General features: G+C 40.8%; 1 protein-coding gene across 3 annotated transcripts in view; it reads left to right on the top strand.

Moving 5' to 3' along the window:
* LOC149180400 (endonuclease/exonuclease/phosphatase family protein) overlaps positions 1–22,881 on the top strand; it is a 442,295-nt gene that overhangs the window by 72,701 nt on the left and 346,713 nt on the right. For all 3 annotated transcript variants that reach the window (XM_089416116.1, XM_089416114.1, XM_089416115.1), the window contains exons 3-4: positions 12,874–13,113; positions 13,373–13,458. In XM_089416116.1, the coding sequence (XP_089272242.1) occupies positions 12,874–13,113; positions 13,373–13,458 (326 nt within the window). The remainder of the gene's footprint in view (positions 1–12,873; positions 13,114–13,372; positions 13,459–22,881) is intronic.

The following is a 22,881-nucleotide window of genomic DNA, read 5'->3' as shown; positions in this document are numbered from 1 at the left end:
AACCTGAGAAGGAATGGATCTATCTGCTTTCTCTTCTGCATCTGATATGACCTCAGCTGATTCTCCAATAACATCTTTTGCTGCACGGAAGAGCCCTAGTATAAGGTGGTCAGGGTGTCCCACTTCTCCTTTGCTGTATTCTTCTTAGCAATATGTGGTATGACATGATCTTTGACCCCGTCTAGGATCATGCACTTCGCCCTCGCCAATGCCTCTTTGTACTTCTCATTCTTAACTAGGATAGCCACTACTTTCAAGGCAAAGTCCTTGATGCGATGTCGATCTAGGATTGCCAGGACCTTGGCCTTCCATATGACAAAGTTGGAAGCCCCGTCCAACCTGTCCTGATCCCTCAGTTCATTCACTGCCATTTCAGCTCCTCTTCTGGACTCCCTCTGAGTCTCGACTCCCCTCCTAGAAATCCTCTGGCCAGCTGTCGAATTGCTCCTCTTCAATACTCCTTGCAACTCCAACTCGGATCTGAATTCCTTGTCTAGAAATTCGTTGAGGTAGTGATTCCCTCTACCTTGGTTCTGTCTCCTTAGACACTGTTCTGTATCGACAGAAATAGCGTCCCACCAGCTCCTCAAATCACAATCTGCCCACAACTCCCCAAAGCCCCGACAACCGAAGAAATTGAGCTTTTCAGGGTATGCGTAATCCTGACAAAAGCTGAATCTGCTCCTCTGGCCAACTGCGTCAATCCTACTTGGTTGAGCAGGATAATGTGGCTCTTCGTGAGCCTTTTCTGCCTCTCTCTGCCTCTGCGCTGGCCCTTCCTTGGCTCGAAATGATGATGCAGGCTCTGTGTCACTTCTCTTGCTGCTTTTGCTCTAGAACAACACTGTCTCTTGGGACAACTGCTTCTGATGCAAATTTTCAGATTTCTACTGGTGTCTTCAGTCCTCCTGTGATCTGCAATCGCCCTGATACCATGTGGAAATTTCTAAGTATGACACATCAGAAATCCCTTCTACATTATCTGGTTTATTGTCTCCTACTTGTTCTTTCCATTAACAAATTATTTATTAATATAAATACCAAAATAAATACAAATGCAACCTTCACACATATACAGATCAACAACCGAACTAACTAAGACAACACAAGGGATAGTTATTTTTGGACAATCTTCCCCAAAAAAACCCAATGCGGGAAAACTAGTGTAGCAGATATGAGGGTTTTGTTTATGCAGTTTTTTGAATACAATTAGGGTGCCAGAAATGGCTCACCCTTCAGAGATTTTCATTGGTAGAAGTACCTCTCTTCGGAGGTAGATATTTCGGTTAATCAACAACTGGATGATTGGCCCCGTAGTGACTTCGACTGTTCCTCAAATTGATAGTGAAAGTTGCTTCAAGCTTCCTTCTGGAACTACGCCACCCTCCAGGGACTGCGTCGCCCACTACGGCTCTGCGTCTGCCTCTCAGCTCTCAATCCGCCCCACGAAAACACCACAACGCAGCTCTTTCTGCCCAGCGTCAGCTCTGCTAGCCTCTGCGTCTGCCTGCATCAGTTTCTCGGCCTCCCGTGTCCTCAGTGTTGGCCCTCCAAACCTTTGCGTCAGCTCTGGCTGCCTCTGCGTCAGCCCAGGCTGCCTCATCGCTGTCTCTCCGACACTCTCTCTGCCTCACTGATATGTATTCCCGGCTTCCTGCCGAATTTCCCTTCGCTGCAACAGATCACTAACTCGATTTCTCAGCAAATTCTGCCCCAAAAAATTGAGTTGACTGATTAATATGGTGTGTCTCCAACTGACCTTCAAGCCTCCTCTTATACTTTTCCTGTTGACTATTCAACGACTGAGATTAACTCCCTAATCAACGACTAAGATTAGATTTGACTTGATCCTCGTCATTTAGAAATTTCTCACCCATATTATATTAATACACATTAATATTTTAATTTTCCTAAGTTTAGACTTAGGGTCACATTAAAAATATTGATTAGTTTAATATCTCTCCATCCTGGTGGAATTTCCCCAAACGATTTCTGGGTCTTGGAGATCTCATGTGCCTTAGCCTCTCCATTTTCATGGCTAGAGCACATCCGATGCTACCAAAAATCAACATTTGGGTGGGTAACAACGACATTGACACAACCATGGGTCTTCAAGTCGAATTGACCACAGCATTATATGGTATGTGGGCCATCTTATGCAAATACCTTCTTATTTTTTGACCCTTTCTATTGTGGGAACTTGTCATATGGTGGTTGCTTTCTTTCTTCTCATTCATGGTGGATCGATTTACTATATTGCTGCAGTTTATTAACTCTTGGAGACTTGGTGATACATTGTTTGGAGCCTTTGTTACATTGTCACTTATGCATGGTCCACCTTAGAGGCTAATTACTCGTTGTTTGAGTAAGAGATCATGAAGATGGGTTGTCACATTGCTGGCTATTTTAGAAATTGCTTCTAGCTTATGGATTCGAGGTTTTTTCCATGTTTTAGCATATAGATTTCATGTTTTTGTGTTACTTATTGTACTTTATATAGGAGACATTTTCTTTCTCCTGCTTTGTATTGACATTATTATACTCAGCAGTCTCATTGACTTACTTTTGTGTTCATTTGTTGGCCATTAATATATTTATCTCATCTTATTTTAACAGTTACTTTTTAATTGTAAAAGGAGTTGAGCTCAAATCTATATAAGCTCACTTCTCATTTTGCATGGTTGGATTTGGAAGACTTCTCTCCCTTGGAGGTTAATGACAAATTTATTATATGTGCCTTGGAGGTTTTATAACTATCTTATGGGTAAGGGTGCTTGTGTTTCTTATGATTGCATTTCCTTTATTGCTGAAATAGATAGACAAAGACTGTAGGAGTTACAAGATTGGTGTCCTTCTTCCATCTTTATTTCATATTGTCATTGGAGTCTTGTTTATGAACACATTTCCTTCTCTACACATGGTTTGAAGTTTCTCATACATGATTCTTGATAGCTATGAGATAGCCTTTAGTATTGAGTGTTTTCTACACGTGTAACACTCTTAGTACAATTTTTACAATATAGGGCAGCAAGGAGAAGAGCATGTTTGGCTTGTATTTTCATCTATTGTATCTCTTTCCCATCTTTAGAAAAGCCTCCCATTTTAGCGTTGTTATGAGTCATGACCATTTGCCTATTGGACTAGGCACTAATCTCCAGTCCTCCCATCTACTTTTATTTCTGCAACTTTGACAAAATTGTTTTGCTGGAATGTACTCTGTAAATCACCTTTGCACTCCATTGCCTTAGAATACAAACATTCCTAATTCGGGAAGTCTCTCTTGAACTGGAGAAGAACTGTTGTAAAGAGCAAAGGAGAGTTGGCGACGTAACAATGTCCAGCCATCTAGTTTCACAAGTCTATCATCTAGGTCCTTGGGCTTCTACACTTTCATGATGACAGATTTTGTGGTAATAGGGCTGTATACTCCATGTCTGAGGACTGTTTTAGCTGAGGAAGAAGATTAAGTGTGGTACATTAAGGCTCTTTTGATCTTGTAATGAAATTAGATTTGAAGATGTGTTGTTTTGTTGGACCTTCTTACTATAAGAAGGTTGTCCTACCTTGTCTACATCATTTGTGGTTTCAATGTGGCTATCTCTTTAATTGTTCATTCTTTCATCTTATTACTTGGCTGTAATTTCATGGTTGTGATAGTGCATCTTGCATAGGGATCTCACCCTAGTTGCATGGGAATCACTTCTGACATCTCCAAGGAACAAAACTCGTTCTCGCCGTTTTGAGATTTTTGGGAGCTAATGTTCCCAGTTACCTGGAAAAGGTTCTCGAAACTTGGGATCATTGAAGTAAAGAAAATGGGAGCTTGTGAATGTTTTAACTGGAGTTTTTTTGTGTAAGGAGCTTATTGAAGCTCCCACAAGCTCCCAAGCTTGTTGGCCCCAAATTGATGCATCTTTGGCATTCTCACTGTTTTGGAGCCAAGCTAAAGATGCTCCCTGAAGAAACCATAAAATGATTTTAAAAATCTTATTTTCTACCTATGAAATAGCCACCCCATCATGTAGTATACTCTTTGTTTCGAATTGTTTGGCATCATTTGGCATTTGGCATTATGTTGCATTTTGAGTCATGTGAGTGAGTAGAGCTGTGAGCCTTGTGTGAGGGAGGGTCAAGGAGTTGTGTAGCCACGATTGAGTGAAGTCTGAGGCACATTAAAGAGTCATAGGTGAGAGAGATACAATGAGGAGCACTATATGAAACAATGTGAGGCATCTTGCGAGCATTTGGTCATCTCAGCACTGTGAGCAGCAGTATTAGAATTCATGAGCAGCTGCTAGCATTTGTCATTTTCTCAGACCAGCATTTTCCAGGCATGCTTGTCCGTTGAATTATGCTGTGTGATTCTTGTAGTGTTGTATGTTAAGCTGTGTGGTTGCTGTGCAGGTTTAATATTTTAATTGCCTACGAGATCTGTTAAAGCCTAATAGTAATAGCTTATGACATGACGTGTTTGAAGTGTTTTTCCAGGTTTCAGTTAGTGGCTGAGTTTTTTTACTGATAACTTGTTGAACAACTGCATATACTAAAATAGTAAAGTTTAATATACTATAATATATGCTATATAGCAATTCTAGCAGACAGTGGGAGGCGAAACTGTCCTAGATTTTCCTTAAATTTGATTGAAATAAAATTTAAATACAAAAATCTGAGGCATATCTAGGAGGCAAAATAGTTCAGGAATGGCCTACATTTTGTTTGAAATAAGTACTAGAGTCTAGCATTGCTAGGAGGCAGAGCATTCCAGTATTGGGATTGTATTGCAGTTCATAGTTCTGAGTTTACCCAAATATGCATGTGGTGTGTTCAAGTACCATGAATCGTGAGTGTAATATGAACATTCGCAAGTAGTACCTTTGAGCAGCTTATAAATTAAAATATAATATATAACAACACACCATCTGTTGTAGTCTTGTAGCTGTATGTGTCATTGTCTGGATATATTTAAGTCCAGAATAGAATACTTTTCATATTTTTTAATATATAATATTGCCGCTCCCAACCTGACATTTCTTGCAAATTTGGGTAAAACTTTTATCCGTTTTGGACACCTGTATCCACATTCCCAACATTCCTGTGATCCAGAAACTTTTGCAACAAAGGATCTCATTTATTCTTGCATAACTTGGACTTTTTGTTTTGGAATAATGTTGGCACATCAGCAAATGACTTTAGTATGTCTTTCCTGTAAAATTCAAACCTTATTGCTCTTTGATTTTGATTCCATCACCCAATTGGTAAACGCTGGTCTCGATATTCCATGATTGCTTTATTTCTAATTAACATCCTAAATATTCTTTTCTAGGGTTTTCTCCCCTTGTGCCAACCTAAGTTGATATGAAGAGTTGCTGTGGTGACAATGGGAAACCTTCCTAAGGGCCTCTAGAGTTACACTTTGTTTAGAGGCTTAAATAACTTTTAGTGCAGGTCTAGGAGGCAACAGGGAACATGTGGAACTCACTGATATCGACCCCCTGTCACTGGTCGGGGGATGCTTTCACAGCCCACCTTTTTGTGTTAAAACTATGTACAAACTGTTTATATGATTAGTCATAGTCAAAGGATGCTTTAATGGTCATCTTTTCTTATCTTATTTTGTATGCGTATCAAATCAATAACAATTTCAAGTATTCAAATATCTTTTTAGGGTCAAATCATATACTGCTTTTTTCCTTGGAAGTCAAAGCATATACTGATATCTAGGCAGTTAAGATGTGAAACACAGATTAATAATTCATCACATGTGAAGCTAAGTCACCTGACACGGGGATTCGGGACACGTAGGATTCGAGATTCGTGGTGTCGGATTCGGACACGCTGACCCCCCGGAACAGGACACGTTAGGATTCGTTCTATATTATTTTATTATATATATATATATATTTAAAAATTAAAATATATATATATATATATATATATATATATATATATATATATATATAGATTAAAAATTAGATATTTCTTACACAAATTTTAATTAATGATACAAATTTATTGATTTCAAACATAGATCTTCATCTATAGCTATTAGCATGCATAGTGATAGTACATACAAAATTCAAATAAATGTCAGTGGTACTGGTCACATAAATGATAAATCTATTAACAATTTAAATCATGATTCATAATTCATAACTGAAAGACAACTTACAACTACAAGATAGTAAGATAAACACACTGACAACTGTAGTTTTCTCATTAAGTCATCAAATCAAAATGTGTTACATAGGTAGTGTTGGTGCAATGCCAATGGCAACTAGAAATAGAAAATAGAAAACAACTACAGGTATACAAACCTCAAGGCATCAATCAGCATCAGAATCAGCATCACTGTCCCCATCATCATGGTCCCTGTTGACCACTACGTGTCAACTACCCATTGCAGTGCACCCCCTTTTTCTTCGCAAAAAGGGATAGCGCTTGATCGACATGTCCGTGCCATTCGACAGTCATCGTCGACTTGATCATATTATGTTGTAAACCCAGTCTGCATGTGTGAATTGTAAATAATCTTAGCAGATATGAGTCATGTATGTAAATTGCCTAGGTGGACCTAATTTCCTAGTGATAATCTACGTTTTGGAAGGTTTTTTGTCTCACCGATCTATGATCGGCAGAGTTTTCCTTCAGCCTAACCCCAAAGCCGGAATGGATTTTGTCATTAGAATCTTAGGAGAATCCTAGTGTGTTAATCTGCTAGATTATAGTTGTGTCGCAGAACTGGGTGGTTTATGAGGGTCTATGTCAAATGGGTTCTCCCCCTTGAGATGTAAAGTTGTAAAAGTCATGATGTAAAGTGTCTTGAGGGTTAGAAAATGTTTTAATCCCCTCATAAGTCCTAAGTCCTAGGTCCTAGGTGATTTTTCCAAAGGCTAAGTTCGAGGATCCATTTAAAAATAAATTAAAAATTAAAAAATTAAAAAAATAACTGAAAAATAAAAATTTTAAAAAATAAAAAATAATAAAATTTATAAAATAAATTAAAAAAATAAATAAAAATTTAGATAAAAATAAAAAATAATAAAATAAAGTAAAAACCTAAAAATAATAAAATAATAATATTTTTGAGTAAATAAATGCAGAATTTCAATTTTTTAATGCATAAAAAATTCGATGGATGAGATTAAGAGATATCTTGATCCTCATCGACGGTCGAGATCATTTTAACATGGATCACTCGAACTAGCTGTTGGGAATTTTTCCTTTAAATAGGGTGCTAGGGGTCATTTGAGATCAGATTGGATTTGAGAGTCTAGTGCTAAAGAAAGCTCTCTTGTAGTCATTTTTTGTGCAATAAAGAAAGACTTTGGGGTTAAAAATCTTGCTGGTGTTACTCTTCTGAAAGTGCTATAAGATGATTTATGTTTTTGTATAATTTTATTTTCAGCCATTGATTTTAGCTTGATGAAGATTGATCTAGGCACAAGTATCTTGTCTAATCTCTGGGGTTTGAATGATAGTGTAGATCCTGAAATATAGTGGTAGGTATCTCCATTTGATCTGGATTCCACTATTGTTTTCTCCCTCTATGTTAATGGTTGATTTTAAGCTGTGTAGGAAATCTTTTTTTTTTAGACTACCGGGTGTTAGGGGAAGTTCTCGGCTGAACCAGCCAACTCCCGGATTGTGTTTTCTGAAAGAGCCCAACCTGATCTCGGGCTTATCATTTGAATTTTTTTTATTAATGCATGCAGGGTTTCCTAGAAGCACCTCACATTAAGTTTGAAATTCTGAAACTATAACTGTGGATTATTGACAAATCTGGCTGCTAAAGAGCCTTAGATCTATAAATATTATAAATTCATAGCTGGTTTGTAGGGTTTTATTTTTAATCCTTGCATATATTTTCTGGGTTTCTTGTTTTCCATTTACAGGTTGCAGGTCTGATAAGAAATCTTTTGGGAAAATCAGTTTTTGCAGGGTCTCTGTTTTGGCTGTCCAAGGGTTTTAAGTTCTGTTACTTTCAGATCTGGAAATCTTTTGAGAGGGTTTCATCTACAAAACTGAAGATAAGTGGCCCAAGTAATTTCATCAGAGTCCCTGGAAAGTATTTTTGTGGGTTGCCTGGTGGGATTGCAAAGAAAACCCGCAGTCTTTTCTCAGCCTTCACGCAGCTGCACTCTTCCATCTCTCCCGCAGTCCATACCCTGTTGCTGTCTTGCCCATCTGTCCATCGTTTCTCTCACAACTCTCCATCAAACTTGCAATACTCTCTTTGTGCTGCGTTTTCTTCCTTACTCTGCCATCGCTCACCGACCAAGCCATCATTGCAGCTACCCACGTCCATCCTCACCGCAACAAATCATATCTCCCATCACAGTTCTTTCTCCACCTATCCTGGCTTGCATCTAATTTGCGTTTTGTCATCCTCACGCACACTTTTTTTTTTTTTCTTGAGCTACCAATCCTGCAAGCGTTCCCTTCTCCGCTTTTGAAAATCGTGACACGACCTCAGATTCGACGTGTTGGAAAAGGACACGACGTGTCATATGATTTGGACACGAATCCGGACCGAATTGTGTCGGATTCGCTGGATTCGTATGGGGTTTAGGGCGAATCCGGTTACTTAGATGTGAAGGTATTCCTTTTAGGACTTGAGAATACAACATTCCAGATTAAGAATAAGAGGGAGAAACATGGAAGAAGAAGCATATTGCAACAAAATTGACGTATGCTACTTTGATTACTGGTATAAGTGGTTTTTATATCTGCTTGGGCCCCAACTGTTGCTATTATTTGCAATTGTCATACTCTGGCAGAAATTCCTTTTAAGACTTAATAGTATACCAATCCAGCTCAAGTAGAGGAGGATGAAACATGCAAGAACACACATATTGCAACAAGATCAGCGTATGCTATGAAGTTCGAACACTGTTATTAGCAATGTTTTAAAACTCCGACTCCGACTCGGCCGAGGGTCGACTCCGACTCCGACTCGGCCGAGGGTCGACTTCAACTCAGTATCGACTCGGCTGGCTCGATTTCAATGACTCAGTGGTTGAAAAAATACATTAAATATTTATTTTTTATAAAAAACATAATTTTAAAGATTTTCATTCATGTTTCCAAACACACAACATTAGAATATAGAGAGAAGACAACATATGATCAAAGTAGGCTCATGAATATATCCATTATATCAAAATGGCACCCAGTGCATTGTCCAATACATATTACATACATGATGATGATATACAGATAAAAAAACACATAACCAAGGAGGCTAGACATGGTCTCTACAACAAAAGTAAACTGTGACCAGTACTATTGGCTACTGCTAGAGGAGCCAACATCATCTGGTTCAACCTCTGAATCAGAGTCAGACAGGGAAGCCCATGGCTCCTCCTCATCATCATCTCCAACTGCAATTGTAGAAGTGGTAGCACTAGTAGGCTGTGCAACTGGTGGTTGCTGAGATAGACGAGATATGCGCTTCCGTCGTGGCTGAGCAGAGGAAGTGCCTGCAACTGGAGGACTTGGGGCTGGCCCTAAGGCTGGTACAAGTGGATTTGCATTCAACTGAACATTATGTTCGAGTGATGCCTCCATCTGTAAATCCAAATCAAGATCCTCATCAGAATCAAGCTCTGCTGGATGACTCTCCACTACCCAATCTAATGTTGAATCATTGTCTTCCAACACAATGGGATTTGAATCAGGTCTTTTGTTCAACAATTGGTTGTGTCTGAGCTGGAGGTTGTATTGGACATAAACTAGATCATTTAACCGTTTTTGATCCAAACAGTTTCTCTTCTTCGTGTGAATCCTCTCAAAGACAGACCAATTGCGCTCACACCTGTTAGCATTTCAAGTTTGACTCGAAATACGAATTGCAAACTTCTGCAATTGAGGAAAATGGCTACCAAAAGCCTCCCACCATTCTGTTGCAAAAAAAATAGGAGTGTAATGAGTTAGCTCAACAAAATTACAAATTATATCCAACTTTCAAATTATAAATGATTTAACAAAATAAGTATTAAGAATTTGAAAATTGAAATTTTTGTTTACCTGGCTCATCTGCTTCCCTTGCAGTCTTTGCTAGGTTCTTCCCAAAGGTACCTGTGGCTTTGCTGAAGGTTGTGACCTGTCGGTGTATCTCCAGCTGATCAAGTCCAATGGGATCATGCAATCAATGCAGTCAATCGATCCATCTCTAACCTCCTCCTTCAAAGCTCTTGCCGCCAGAGCTTTATAATGATACCGTGGGTTCAAAAAATACCCAGTTGCATGTATAGGGCGATGGAGTTGTTTGTTCCATCTTTCATCAATGATTGCCCAAATGGGTCCATACTTAGCCACTTTATCCTTGTATGCCCTCTTTATTTTCTCCTTTGCTTGATCCATAGCCTCATAAATGAAGCCCATAGCCAATCTTTCCCCATCTACCAACCACAACACCTTAACCAGTGGCTCAGCAACCTTCACAATCTCTGTTGCCTTTCTCCAAAATATTTCTTCTTTAACTTTCATTTTCAATTCTCTGCTATCCGATTTGTGAGACCACTGGCTCTGATTCCGTTCATCACTGGAAAATATCTTTTGCAAGTTTCTATGTTTTGAAAGCATAGATTGCAATGTCAAAAATGAGTAGCAAATCTAGTTATGGTAGGCCTAATAATATCCCTGTCCCCTGTGTGTCTCCTCATAAGGTTCAAAATCAATGAATGATTGTAGATAAATTTTGTTATGCTTTTGGCATGATCTACAATGTTTTTGACCCAAGCATGAGGTCTATGCAATGTGCAACACATGGGGTCCAAATATGGTTTTGTGTTTTTCAAGCAATTTACCTGCAAGAACATAGTTAGAGGCATTATCTATGATGACTTGAACAACATTAGCCACCCCCGCCTCCTCAACAACTTCATCCAATAGTTGAAACGACAATTGTCCATCTTTCACCCTATCAAATGCATCAACTGATTTTAGAAACATGGTTCCCTGTGGGCAGAAGATAAGAAAGTTTATGATGGTACGGTTCCTTTGATCAGTCCATCCATCTGACACGATGGTACATCTTGTTCTTGCCCATGATTCCTTGAAATCTTTCAAATACTCATTAATAGAGGCAATTTCTTTCTGCAAACGATACCCCCCTTATCTCATGCATAGTAGGGCCTTTGAAGCCTTTTCCAGCAACATGTATGGCATCAAACATAGGCTCATAATATGGTGAACGAGAAACATTGAAGGGGATATCAACATCATACGACCATCTACATATGTAATCACAAGTAATCTCCCTCAATTCTTTCTTCCAATGGTCATCTAAAGTGGGTTGCAAAGTTCTACTAGCTTGAGGACCATATGCATCTGATGAAGAGGAGGGTGTGACAGTGAAATAACTTTTGATATTCATTTCACCCTTCTTTTTCATTTTACCATTACCCTTTTCTTGAATAGACTCCAAAGAGGGAGGAACATATCGGAAGGGGTTGGATGCATCAGTACAAGGGATAGAAGAAGAATCCTCAAAATCAAAATGGGGGTTGCTAGCCATCATTTGTTGTATACTCCTCTTCCTCCCAATTTCAGCGTCTAATTCTTTTTTCCTAGCCTTTTCTTCTTTAAACTTCTCAAAGTTGGCTAACAAATCCTTCTTAATCTCCCCAATTTCTGGTGATTCACATGGAGTAATTTGGCCTCTAATCCCTGCCAAGTGTTGTTTCAAGCTATTAATGCCCCCAGGACATTTCAACCATTTCAACATATGCCCAAGCAACATCTTTCACTCTAGGTGCCATTTTTTCACTTGGAAATCAAAGGAAAAAAATCTGAAAATGAAAACAAAAAAAATAGCATTGCTTCAATGTTCATTTCTTTCACAAAAAACACTCTTTTCAATTTCCAGATTTGCACAAAAAAATAAATAAGCAAAAACAGATTTTTACAAGTGAAAAAAATACCTCTAGGCACAAATTGCCTCCTCAAAGTTGCTCCAACAAACCAACTCCTCAATGCTGCTCCAATGGCTGCCCAAGAAGCTCCTCACTCCTGCTACAATGCTTGCCCAAGACTCCTCACTGCTGCTCCAAAAACAAACTCCACAACTCCTCACAAACTCTCACTCAAATGCAATGAGATGGCTGTGAGGAAATGAGAGGGGTTGGGTGGGTTTTATAGGGTTTAGGAGAGGGGAATGGACCCCAAAGAACCCAAAGGCAGATTACAGTGGGCTTTGGGGTCCCCAAAAAGCAAATTTAAATAAAAAACGCCTCTAAATTGACTTGACCGGCCGCTCTTACCGAGCTGGCCGAGTCGTTAGCCAACTCGGCCAGCTCGGTAACAAACCGGCTGGCCGATCCGGTTCAAAGGCCGTTTCAACCCGGTGGTGTTATGACTTGGATCAACTCGGCCGAGTTGGATTTGAAACGGCCAGTTTTTAAAACAGAGGTTATTAGTGGTTGTTATATCTGTTTGGGTATCACTGGTGCTGTTATTTGCAATCATCTTACTCTGTTACGTATTCCTTTTTCCAGGCTAAGTAGAAAAGGACAGAACGTACAAGAAAAATCAGTATTGCAACAATATTAGCATATACTACTTTCATTACTGATGCCAGTGTATCTATATCTACTGGGTCACTCACTCTTGCTATTATTTGCAATCATATTACTCTGTCGCATCAGACTAAATATTTTAGCATTATGCAAGTTTGTGGTTGCAGTTGTTCACTGGTTTGTTTGGGGACATCATGAAGTTATTGCTGCAAATGTTTTATGATTCCATGACAGCTAACTTCAACCTTCGTGAACTGGGGCTGAAATTCAATGCTTTTGCATCACAAATTATTATTTATATAGTTTTTAGAAGGTATGTTCATCATGCAGTGCTCTTGCTGTTTACTGCTTGCAGGCGTTGCAACATTTTGTAAGGTAAATGCTGCATTTTCAAGTACAGAAGTTGCACTGCCCCTTGCAGTAGAGGAAGGATTCACTGGTCTTTTGAAGTGCCCAAGAGTGGGGGAAACTAAAGCAACAGTTAGTAGTATCAGTGATTATGGGGAAGTTCAAACACTGGGGTGTCTTACAAGACAGGAACTTCTGAAGCTTGACAGTGAAGGTCGTTGTCTTATCACAGATCATGGACATTTTGGTAAGCAAGTATTTTCCACATACCTTTTAAATACTTAAATGCATCGCATGATATGCCCACAAGTATTTGTTAGTGAAGCCTTTTAGATTCCAATTTTTGATATTCCAAAGTTCAAGGCTGCCATGAAAAGGCCCTAGAAGGAATTCAACAAGGCTGATACAAAGCTGAGCATTTGTTAGGAAAATATTACATTTAACGTTATGGGTTCAAAATATATGAATCAATTGAGTGTTACATTTTCTGAGTTCTATGATTGCAGTTCTGTTCAATATTTATGGGCCATGTGTGCAGCCCGGCGATTCAGAGCGCTTTCAATTCAAGCTCAATTTCTTTAAGTTGTTACAGGTATTTTTATTTGGTTGTTAATGGGCATGGGCTCTAGTATTATAACTTTTATGGGGAGAAATTTCAAAAAGTTTAAGATTTCCTGTAAGCAGTTCATTGAGTTGAGTATTGTCTGAGGGAAATATTCAGGGAAACATGAATGTGGGAGCAGGTGAAGATTCTGATACCAGAATAGGAAGTTTCAAAAGTACAGAATTCAGCGACCTGTCAAGATATATAGACATGCAAATCCACTAGATCAAAATAAAATATAATTGATTATTATAAAATAAAAAATTGCAAACATAGATAAATAGATTGAACACGATATAGTAGCATTTTACTAGCATTATGAAGGATCCTTTTAGAGTAATGACCTAATTTTGAATTCACTATATTTTTTCTTCATTTTTATGTGTTTCCTTTGAGTTTTTAATATGGGATGCATTAGAAATCACATTTGAGTGGAGAAAGCCATCATGGGACTCATGTTGTATTTATCTTGCTGATCGGGTTCAATTAGGAATCAGATCCTCGGAGGATCTGATGAGACTTAGTCCTATTACACTAAGTCCAAACATGTATTATATTGGCAATTTTGTACATCATTGTAAAGCTGACTTGGATGACGAGATCCTTAGAAGATCTGATGAGACTTAGTCCTACTAGTATAAGTCCAAACATGTATTATTTTGGTGACGTTGTACATTATTTTAAAGGTGACTTGGTCAAAGAAGATCATTTACCTAACACTCTTCTCCATCTAATTCTTCGCTAACTCCACCTCCCACAATTTTCAATTTTTAATATTTATTCTTTATATCTACTTCCAATGGAATTTAGAGCATGCAACATGTATAGTTTGACAATCTCCTTTTGTCTTTGAATTCTTCTTTCTTGTGCATGAGTATTTTGCATTGCTGTCCAACTGTGTTGTACCAATTGTATTGTGTTGGAAAATATGGTAGCCATGGTTGGTATTTTCATCTTGAAAAAGAAATTGGAAAGCCTTCCAAAAGCCACCCATGAATCTACTGTCTCTGTCGCTCACTATGTTCTTGGGGAGCCCATGCAGCCTGAAAACCTCCCAAAAGAACAACTCGACAACCTGTGCAGCCGTGTACCTAGTGGGGATGGTGAAGAAGTGGGAAAATTTGGTCAACCTGTTGACCACTACGTATATGCAATCCTTCCCTTGTACTGTGGGGAGCCCAGTGATGAAATCCATCGAAATACTTTCCCATTTCCCCTCCGGAATGGGAAGTGGCTATAGTAGTCTTGCAGGGTGAGCCAACTCCCCCTTGTTCCGCTAGTAGGCCTCACACTCCCGTACGTGCTGTAGCATGTCCTCCTTGAGGCCCTTCCATGTGAACCTCTCCCAAACAACCATATAAGTCTTCTGGAACCCTGGTGTCTGGACAATGGTGAATCATGAGTTGCCTGGAGTATCCTCTCCCTCAACTGCGAGTTGGGCACTAAGTAAATGCGCCCCTTGTAATAGATGACCTCATCCATCACACGGTAACGCTCATCTGCATGTGTCCCCTCCAATACCTCACATGCCCTCCTGTCCTTGGAGTACTCCACCAACAACTGAGCCCTCCAATCTTGGCAGATGCTCATGAGAGATAATCCAGTTGGTCCCCTAGATAGAGCATTGGCTACCACATTGTGCTTCCATCGCACATACTCGATGTCAAAATCATAGGCCTGCACCTTGGTGATCCATCTTTGTTGCCTGTCGTTGAGGCCCTGCTGCCCCATGAAATGTTGAAGACTATTGTGATCAGTCTTCACTAGAAAGCAGTTGCCCACCAAGTACTAGCGGAACTTGGCCAATGCATGCATAATGGCCAGCATCTCCTTCTCATATATGGAATATGACGATTCATGCGGTGGGATCTTTCGACCCTCGAAAGCTATGGGATGCCCCTCCTGTGACAATACTGATCCAACCCCTACCCCACATGCATCACACTCCACTGTGAATGGCTGGGAAAGTCCGGGAGTGCCAAAATAGGGAAATTGCTCATCACCTCCTTGAGGCGATCAAAGGTAACTTGTGCTCCATCAGTCCATGCGAAGGCCCCCTTCTTGGTCAAGTCGGTCAAAGGTGTTGCCAACTACGAGAACCCTTTGACAAACTTCCTGTAATAGGTGCAAATACCCAAGAAGCCTCTTAGCGTAGTCACATATCTGGGTACTAGCCAATCCCGGATGGCCCGAATCTTCTCCTCGTGAACTTTCACCCCATCTGCTCCAATGATATGCCCTAGATAAAGCATCTCTGTCAATCCAAACTCGCACTTGGAGAGCTTGGCATAAAACTATTGCTCCTCCAGAATGCGCAATACCTCCTCCAAGTGTTGGAGGTGCTCCTCCCACGTCTGGCTATAGATCAAGATGTCATCGAAGAACACTAGCACGAACCTCCTCAGTTGTCCTCGAAAGATTTGGTTCATGCAAGACTAGAATGTCGCTGGAGCATTGGTCAGCCCAAATGGCATGACCAAAAACTCAAAGTGCCCATAGTGGCACCAAAAAGTTGTCTTCGGGATGTCCTGATCCCTCACTCTGATCTGGTGGTACCCTGAACGCAGATCAATCTTAGAGAAGTACTTGGCTCCTCTAAGCTCATCCATCAGCTCGTCAATGCGGGGAATAGGGTACTAGTTCTTAAGAGTCTTTCGGTTGAGGGCCCGGTAGTCAATACACATCCGGAGGGTTCCATCCTTCTTCTTCACCAGCACTACTGAAGAAGCGAAAGGACTGGAACTTGGCCTGATATGGCCCAATGCAAGAAACTCCTAGATGGCCTTCTCTATCTTATCCTTATAGGCTTTGGGGTGCTTGTAAGGAGTAGTGATCACTGCCTGTATACCCAGCTCCAGCTCAATGGTGTGCTCAAATCCTCTATCTGGTGGCTGCCCTGGTGGAATGTCCCCGAACACTACTGCATACCTATCCAGTAAAGCCTGTATGTCTGTTGGTGGTGGCTGTGCTTGTCTCCCAGCCTTAGAGATCCTCAACTCGACTACCCACAAAAGTTCCCATGTCGGAGATTTGCCTCCATCTTGTGGGACAAAAGTGTCTGAGGCGGATAAGACTACATGTCTCTAAAGACCACGAGTTTTCCATCAGGCCCAATTAACTCCATCTCTGGTTTCCTCCAATTGTCATGACTCACCCAAGGGAATACAGCCACTGGACACCCATCACCACGTTGGTGTCTAGCACATCGACCACAAAGAAGTGGTCCGTCATCGAGTAGTTCCCCATAACTACTGTCAAGGAGGGCACATATCTAGTGCACTGGATAGTACGGTCACCTGGCACTAGGACTGAGAAACCCTCAAACTCTGTTGTGGTGAGGCCCCTCCTCTGGACCAGTTGTGCATCTATGAAATTGTGGGTAGCCCCACTGTCCACCAGCACTGACACCCTCTGTCCCTGTACAATGCCTCTGATCCTCAGTGTCAAAAACTTAGGAATCCCGCATAAAGAAGCAAGGACTCCTCCTGCTGGGGCAAGAGATGCCCCTCCCTGTGGAGGTGGTGGTGGTGGCCCTCTGTCTGCCAGACTCTCTCCATCTGTCCCACCACAATCCTACTCCACCTCATCCTCCTGGTCACTGTCAGAAAATACCTCAATGTAATGTGCTCTACCTGCAGTGCACCTATGGCCAGGTGCCCAAGGCTCCTTGCATGTGAAGCACAACTTCCTCCTCCGTAGGTTCTTCCTTAACCCCTCATCTAACTGCCCCCTCCCTTGTGTGGTCCTCGGCGGTGGGTGTCTAGTCTCATGCCCCTTATGTGGGAAAGGGGCCTGTGCAGGAAATGGTGCTCTAGTCTTGGGGATGGCCCCCTGTATATCTCTGGCACACACGACCGGTTCCTGCAGCATGGAGGGTTTGCGTGAATTCACCAGTCCACGTAGGGGCTCAAGCAAGCCCTCAATGAAGGTGTACACCCTCCTTGCCTTGGATAGATTCGGGACCATCACTGACATATGCACAAAATCTGAGAAGTACTGCACTAGGTTGCCTGATTGACGTAGTTGTGTTAGCTCCATGAAAGAAGCCTCCGGATCCCCCTCATCAAATCGCTCCAGCACCCTTCGGCTGAAGTCCTCATAGGAAACTATCTGGGCATGCCCCAAAGTGGTCAGACCGTGAAACCACCAATCATGGGCTTCCCCCTCTAGGTGCAGTGCTGCCATCTTAATGGCTTCCTGCTCCGTCATCCGGTTGAGTTGAAAGTATGTGTCCATCTTTTCAACCCAAGCCCTGGCCATGCACTTGGCAGTGCCATCAAAGGTAGGGAAATACATCCTCCCTATAGTTCTCTGCAGCTCATAGTTTTGGGTCCCTTGTCCTCCGTACCCCTTGTTCTTCTCACTCTGCTTGAGCTTGCAGTAATCTCTGAAGGAGAGGGCTTCTTTGAAGTCTTCGTCCATAGTTTGCCACTCTCTGAAGTAATCCCCCATCTGAGGAGTGTCTTCCTCCCTTGCTAGCTCGATTTGTGCCACTGGCACGAAAGAAGGTATTGTAGCTTGAGTTGAAACACTAACTGAAGGGCGCTGCGCCGCTGGTGAGGGGTGATCAAAAGGCTGAGAGGCCTCGTAAGTTTCTCCACATAGAAACCCTCTAGGCATGGCCTGTCTTTGTTCTGTGATTTGATCTTCTCCAGCATGCCTTTTTGCCCCTTGCCCAAGTCTCTCAAGGCCCTCAGGAGGCTGTCGAAAGCCATCTCCTCCCTGCTCTTGGGCTTTGTCATTTCCTCCTCTCCGACCACTGCTTTCCCTCTTTCCTCCGCATTTGGCGTAATTTCTAACTCCCTTTCTCTGCTCCTGTACCTCTACCTACGGTAGGTGATGTTCTGCTGGTCCCCTTCTCTCATAGGAAACAAACCCCATAACAGAGCTAAGAACTAGGCTCTGAGAGCACTGTAATGTTCCTATGTAGGAATGTGAGTGATATTAAGCAAATAAATAGTGCAACAACATATAAAAATAAAAACACACATTATACATCCATGAAAACGCTGTCCATCAGGAACTGCTGAGCCATATTATTAAAAATTAGAGGGCTAGATACAATATGAAATGGAATGGTGCATCTGGGCTTGTCCCAATGAACAAGCAGGACGAACCCTAGGTGGGAAAATAGCTGAGCTGAAAGCTGCCCAGTTGCTGCACCACTCTGCACTGCGCTGCCCAGTTGCTGCACCACTCTGCACTGCATTGCCCTAGTAATCCATTGCCCTGTTGAACTTTGACCTGCTGGAAGAGGCTCAAAAGATGCCCAGAAAATTATATCCTTTCAACCTTGGACTCCTTGGAGAAAACCCAGAAAAACTCAGAAGGGAATTTCAGTGGTTTTGACTTTGGATTTTTGTCCTCCTTGGAGCCTCTCCCCAATGTCGACTGCCAAATTCGACTTACAGGAAACAACCTGCAAATCCCTCTGAAAACACCTCTGAAATGTTGTTTTTACCTGTGCTATCCAACTTCTTGCTCCCCAGATGGCTCTTGGCCAAGGTTGGCTGCTCTCCCAAGTCCCCATGAATTGCTGCTACATGCCTCTGCGCAATCCCTCTGCCCAGAAATTCGTATAACTGATGCACTGGTCTAGTTGGTTACAAAAGCTAGCGAAAATGTCCTCAACAAGCAACCTCCTTAGTGCCCGAAACTCCCAACAAGCAATGAATCTCTTTGCTGGCTTCCAACTCCTGCGTGTTTTTGGCTGCCCAGGAAATACGTAGTTCCCTCTCTGCGCTGTTGGCTGAAGTGTGTGACTGTGCTGAACTCCCTGAAATTCCTGTGGAACGGCCTCCCTAGGGTGGGCACGGATGGTCCCCCAAAGAAGAGGTTGAATCTCCCACGTGAGAGATTCATGGCTAAACAACCGGTAGACTCGCTAAGCAACAGAGCGTACAAAAGAGTGTTTGTTTGCAAATGTTCAAGATGGTCGAAAATGAGAGTTGATCCTCCTTTTATTACCTTGGGCCTCCTTAGCCTCATGTGGGCCCCTCCATCCACCCATTCGATTTCCCTCCAAGCTCATCGAATGGCCAAGTTCGAATTCCTCATGTGGGTGGCCCCCACATTCCACTAGCTGCAAAATTAAGTCGAATTTCCCCCATAGTTCCTAAGTCTAAGTGTGGGGTCCTCCTCCTAAGTCAAAATTGTGCCAAAAATGTGTAGCTGCACCTTGTGACTAATTTCCTTGATAAGGAACACGACAAATTCTAAAGAAGATAGTCTGTAATCCAAGGTCATTATTATGACAAGAAAGGATCTGAGCTTCCTGATTCAAATGTAAATTCTTGTTCAAATGAAAATTCTGATCAATAGAATTCCTCAGATCGTATTTGACGATGTATGTGCAACTTGAGTTCTAAAACACCTTTCATATGGTCTTGTTGACCACTATCGGTCAACCGCCCATCGCAGTACACCCCCCTTTTTTCTTTGCAAAAAGGGTAGCACTTGATTGACATGTCCGTGCCATCCTTCAGTCATCGACTGCTTGATCAATTTATTTGTAAACCCAGTCTGCATGTATAAATTTGTAAATAATCTTAGCAGATGTGAGTCATGTCTGTAAATTGCCTAGGTGGACCTAATTTTCTAAGTGATAATCTACGTCCCGGAAGGTTTTTCGTCTCACCGATCCATGATCGGCAAAAGTTTTCCTTCAGCCTAACCCCAAAGCCGGGATGGATTTTGTCACTAGAATCTTAGGAGAATCCTAGTGTTTTAATCTGCTAGATTATAGTTGTGTCGCAGAACTGGGTGGTTTATGAGGGTCTATGTTAAATGGGTTTTTTCCCCTTAAGATATAAAATTGTAACAGTCATGATGTAAAGTGTCTTGAGGGTTGGAAAATGTTTTAAATCCCCTCATAAGTCCTAAGTCCTAGGTCCTAGGTGATTTTTCCAAAGGCTAAGTTCGAGGATCCATTTAAAAATGAATTAAAAAATTAAAAAAAACTAAAAATAAATAAATAAATAACTGAAAAATAAAATAATAAAAAAATTATAAAATAAAGCAAAAACCCTAAAAAATAATAAAATAATAATATTTTGAGTAAATACATGCAAAATTTCATTTTTTAATGAATTAACAAATTCGACGGATGAGATTAAGAGATGTTTTGATCCTCATCGACGGTCGAGATCATTTCGACATGGATCACTCGAACTAGCCGTTGGGATCATTTCCTTTAAATAGGGTGCTAGGGGTCATTTGAGATAGGATCTGTGAGTCTTGTGCTGAAGAAGCTCTCTTGTAGTTCATTTTTCTTGTGCAATAAAGAAGACTTTGGGGTTAAAAATCTTGCTGGTGTTACTCTTCTGAAAATGCTGTAAGATTGTTCTATTTGTTCTGCATAATTTTATTTTCAGCCATTAATGATAGCTTAATGAAGATTGATCTAGGCACAGGTATCTTGTCTGATCTTTGGGGTTTGAATGATAGTTTAGATTCTGAAATATATTGGCAGGTATCTCCATTTGATCGGGGTTTCACTATTGTTTTCTCCTTCTACGTTGATGGTTGATTTTAAGCTGTGCAGGAAATCCTTTTTTCAGATTACCGGGCGTTAGGGGAAGTTCTCGGCTGAACCAGCCAATTCCCGGGTTGTGTTTTCTGAAAGAGCCCAGCCAGTTCTTGATCCCGGGCTTATCATTGGAAATATATTTTTTTTATGAATGCATGCAGGGTTTTCTGAAGCGTTTTATATTAAAATTAAATTCTGAAAATATTAAAGCTGTTGTTGCTAAATCTGGCTGTTCTAGAGGTGTAAATTTTGTAATTTTAGAGCAAATTTTAAGGGTTTTTTTTTCAATTAATTTTTTTGCATATACTTTGCGGATTTTATTTGAGTCTGAGACAGTTTTTGTTGAAATAATTAAATTTTGCAGGGTCATCATTTCGTTGTCCAGGGTTTTGCAGGTCTGGAAAAATTTTCACATCGATTCATTTGCTGCGAAATCTGCCATTCAAACCCTCTCTACAGTCATCTCAGCTCCATCTGGGTTCTATCCACCCTCACGCTGCCATTTCCTCCACGCACTTACGTATAAAAAACGTTGTCCCTCGCAGCCTCCATCGCCATTCAAAACCCACGCTATCTATCCCACGCTTATTCTTCAAACTCGCACGAAGCTGTTGAAGGAAAATCAGACGACAAGCATGAATCGAAAGTTCGTTTTGCGTATTAGCATATCATTTTTCTGAACGGTCTCTCAGGTTTAGCGCCAGTTGATCTCCATCACGTGAAACGGTTTCGATCTGCACAAAAAAGACCTGCCGTCACCTGCAAAAGCACTTTTCAGTCCACACTAGAACGTTGAAATTGTTGGCTGATCGAAAATCACATGACGGTTGCAGGGCGCAAAGAAAAATTCGTTTCACGATATCTGGATTAAGAAACATCTACAGACATATATCTGGATTGACAATCGAAAGCAAGGACGATGATATAAATTCCTTGCACAACGCAGAAAGGAAGCAAGCAACGATTAAACGGAGTGCGTTTCAGAAACAGTGTTTTTCTCACACGTCTACGCAGTCAGTTCTCTTTCCATTGAGCTAATTGAGCTTCTGCGGGCCTGCGTGGAGAAAGATTGGGTCTTTTACGCCGGTGAGATTTTCCATTTGAGCCTCAGTCGAATTCCTTGTGTAAATTTCAAGCTTAGATCTGAGTTTTTGGTATCGCAATTGGTTTTTCGTTTTAGGTTATACGATGTGCATAGTTTATATTTATTTATTTAGATTTTAATTAAATTTAGATTTTTAATAGTTTTTTTTAGTTTAGGAATAAATTTTCTAATTTAGCTTAGTTCAATAACTTGAATTTTATTTAGTTTTATTCTAAATAGATTTGAGCTTTTAGGATTTTAATTTTTTTTTTTTTTTTAGATTTTATTTAGTTTTAGCTTAAAAATCTTTTGCCATATTTGAAAAGCATAAAAAATATTGTGGAAAATTTTTGCCAGGGGAAATTATCATGCTGAGATTTGAATTTTCGATTTAGCTGCATAAACGTGATATCTGGTTAATGATTCATGATTTGCGTGATTTTTTAGCATTCATCTCTTCAAAATCTTTAATTACTGGATATCGTTTTTCGAGCTTTGGTCATTATAAGAACTTTGTGGTTTCAAAAGTTATCTTGCACTGTTATAGTTATTTGATGACAAATGATTGCTGTCCATGGTTTATATTTCTACATCATCTAGCAAGTAATCGTTTAAACATCAATCTCATAAGGCACTGGTCCGCTAAATTAATAAAATCATTTTGGTGCTTCGTGTCTCCCAACCCAACTGGTTCACAGTTGGTCACCCATTTTCCTATAGGGTCTACCCCCCTTAGCCGTGGGAGACAGGCTTAAACGGAGAGATCGGGGATCAGGTTGACAGCCCCCGGTCTGAGCAT

The sequence above is a fragment of the Pinus tabuliformis genome, chromosome 3_2, assembly GCF_031772625.1.
Source record: "Pinus tabuliformis cultivar Carrire ecotype Pingquan chromosome 3_2, CPIR1, whole genome shotgun sequence".
Lineage (NCBI taxonomy): Eukaryota > Viridiplantae > Streptophyta > Pinopsida > Pinales > Pinaceae > Pinus > Pinus tabuliformis.
The sequence above is the reverse complement of the archived record's forward strand: the minus strand, read 5'-3'. Positions and strand labels throughout refer to the sequence as shown.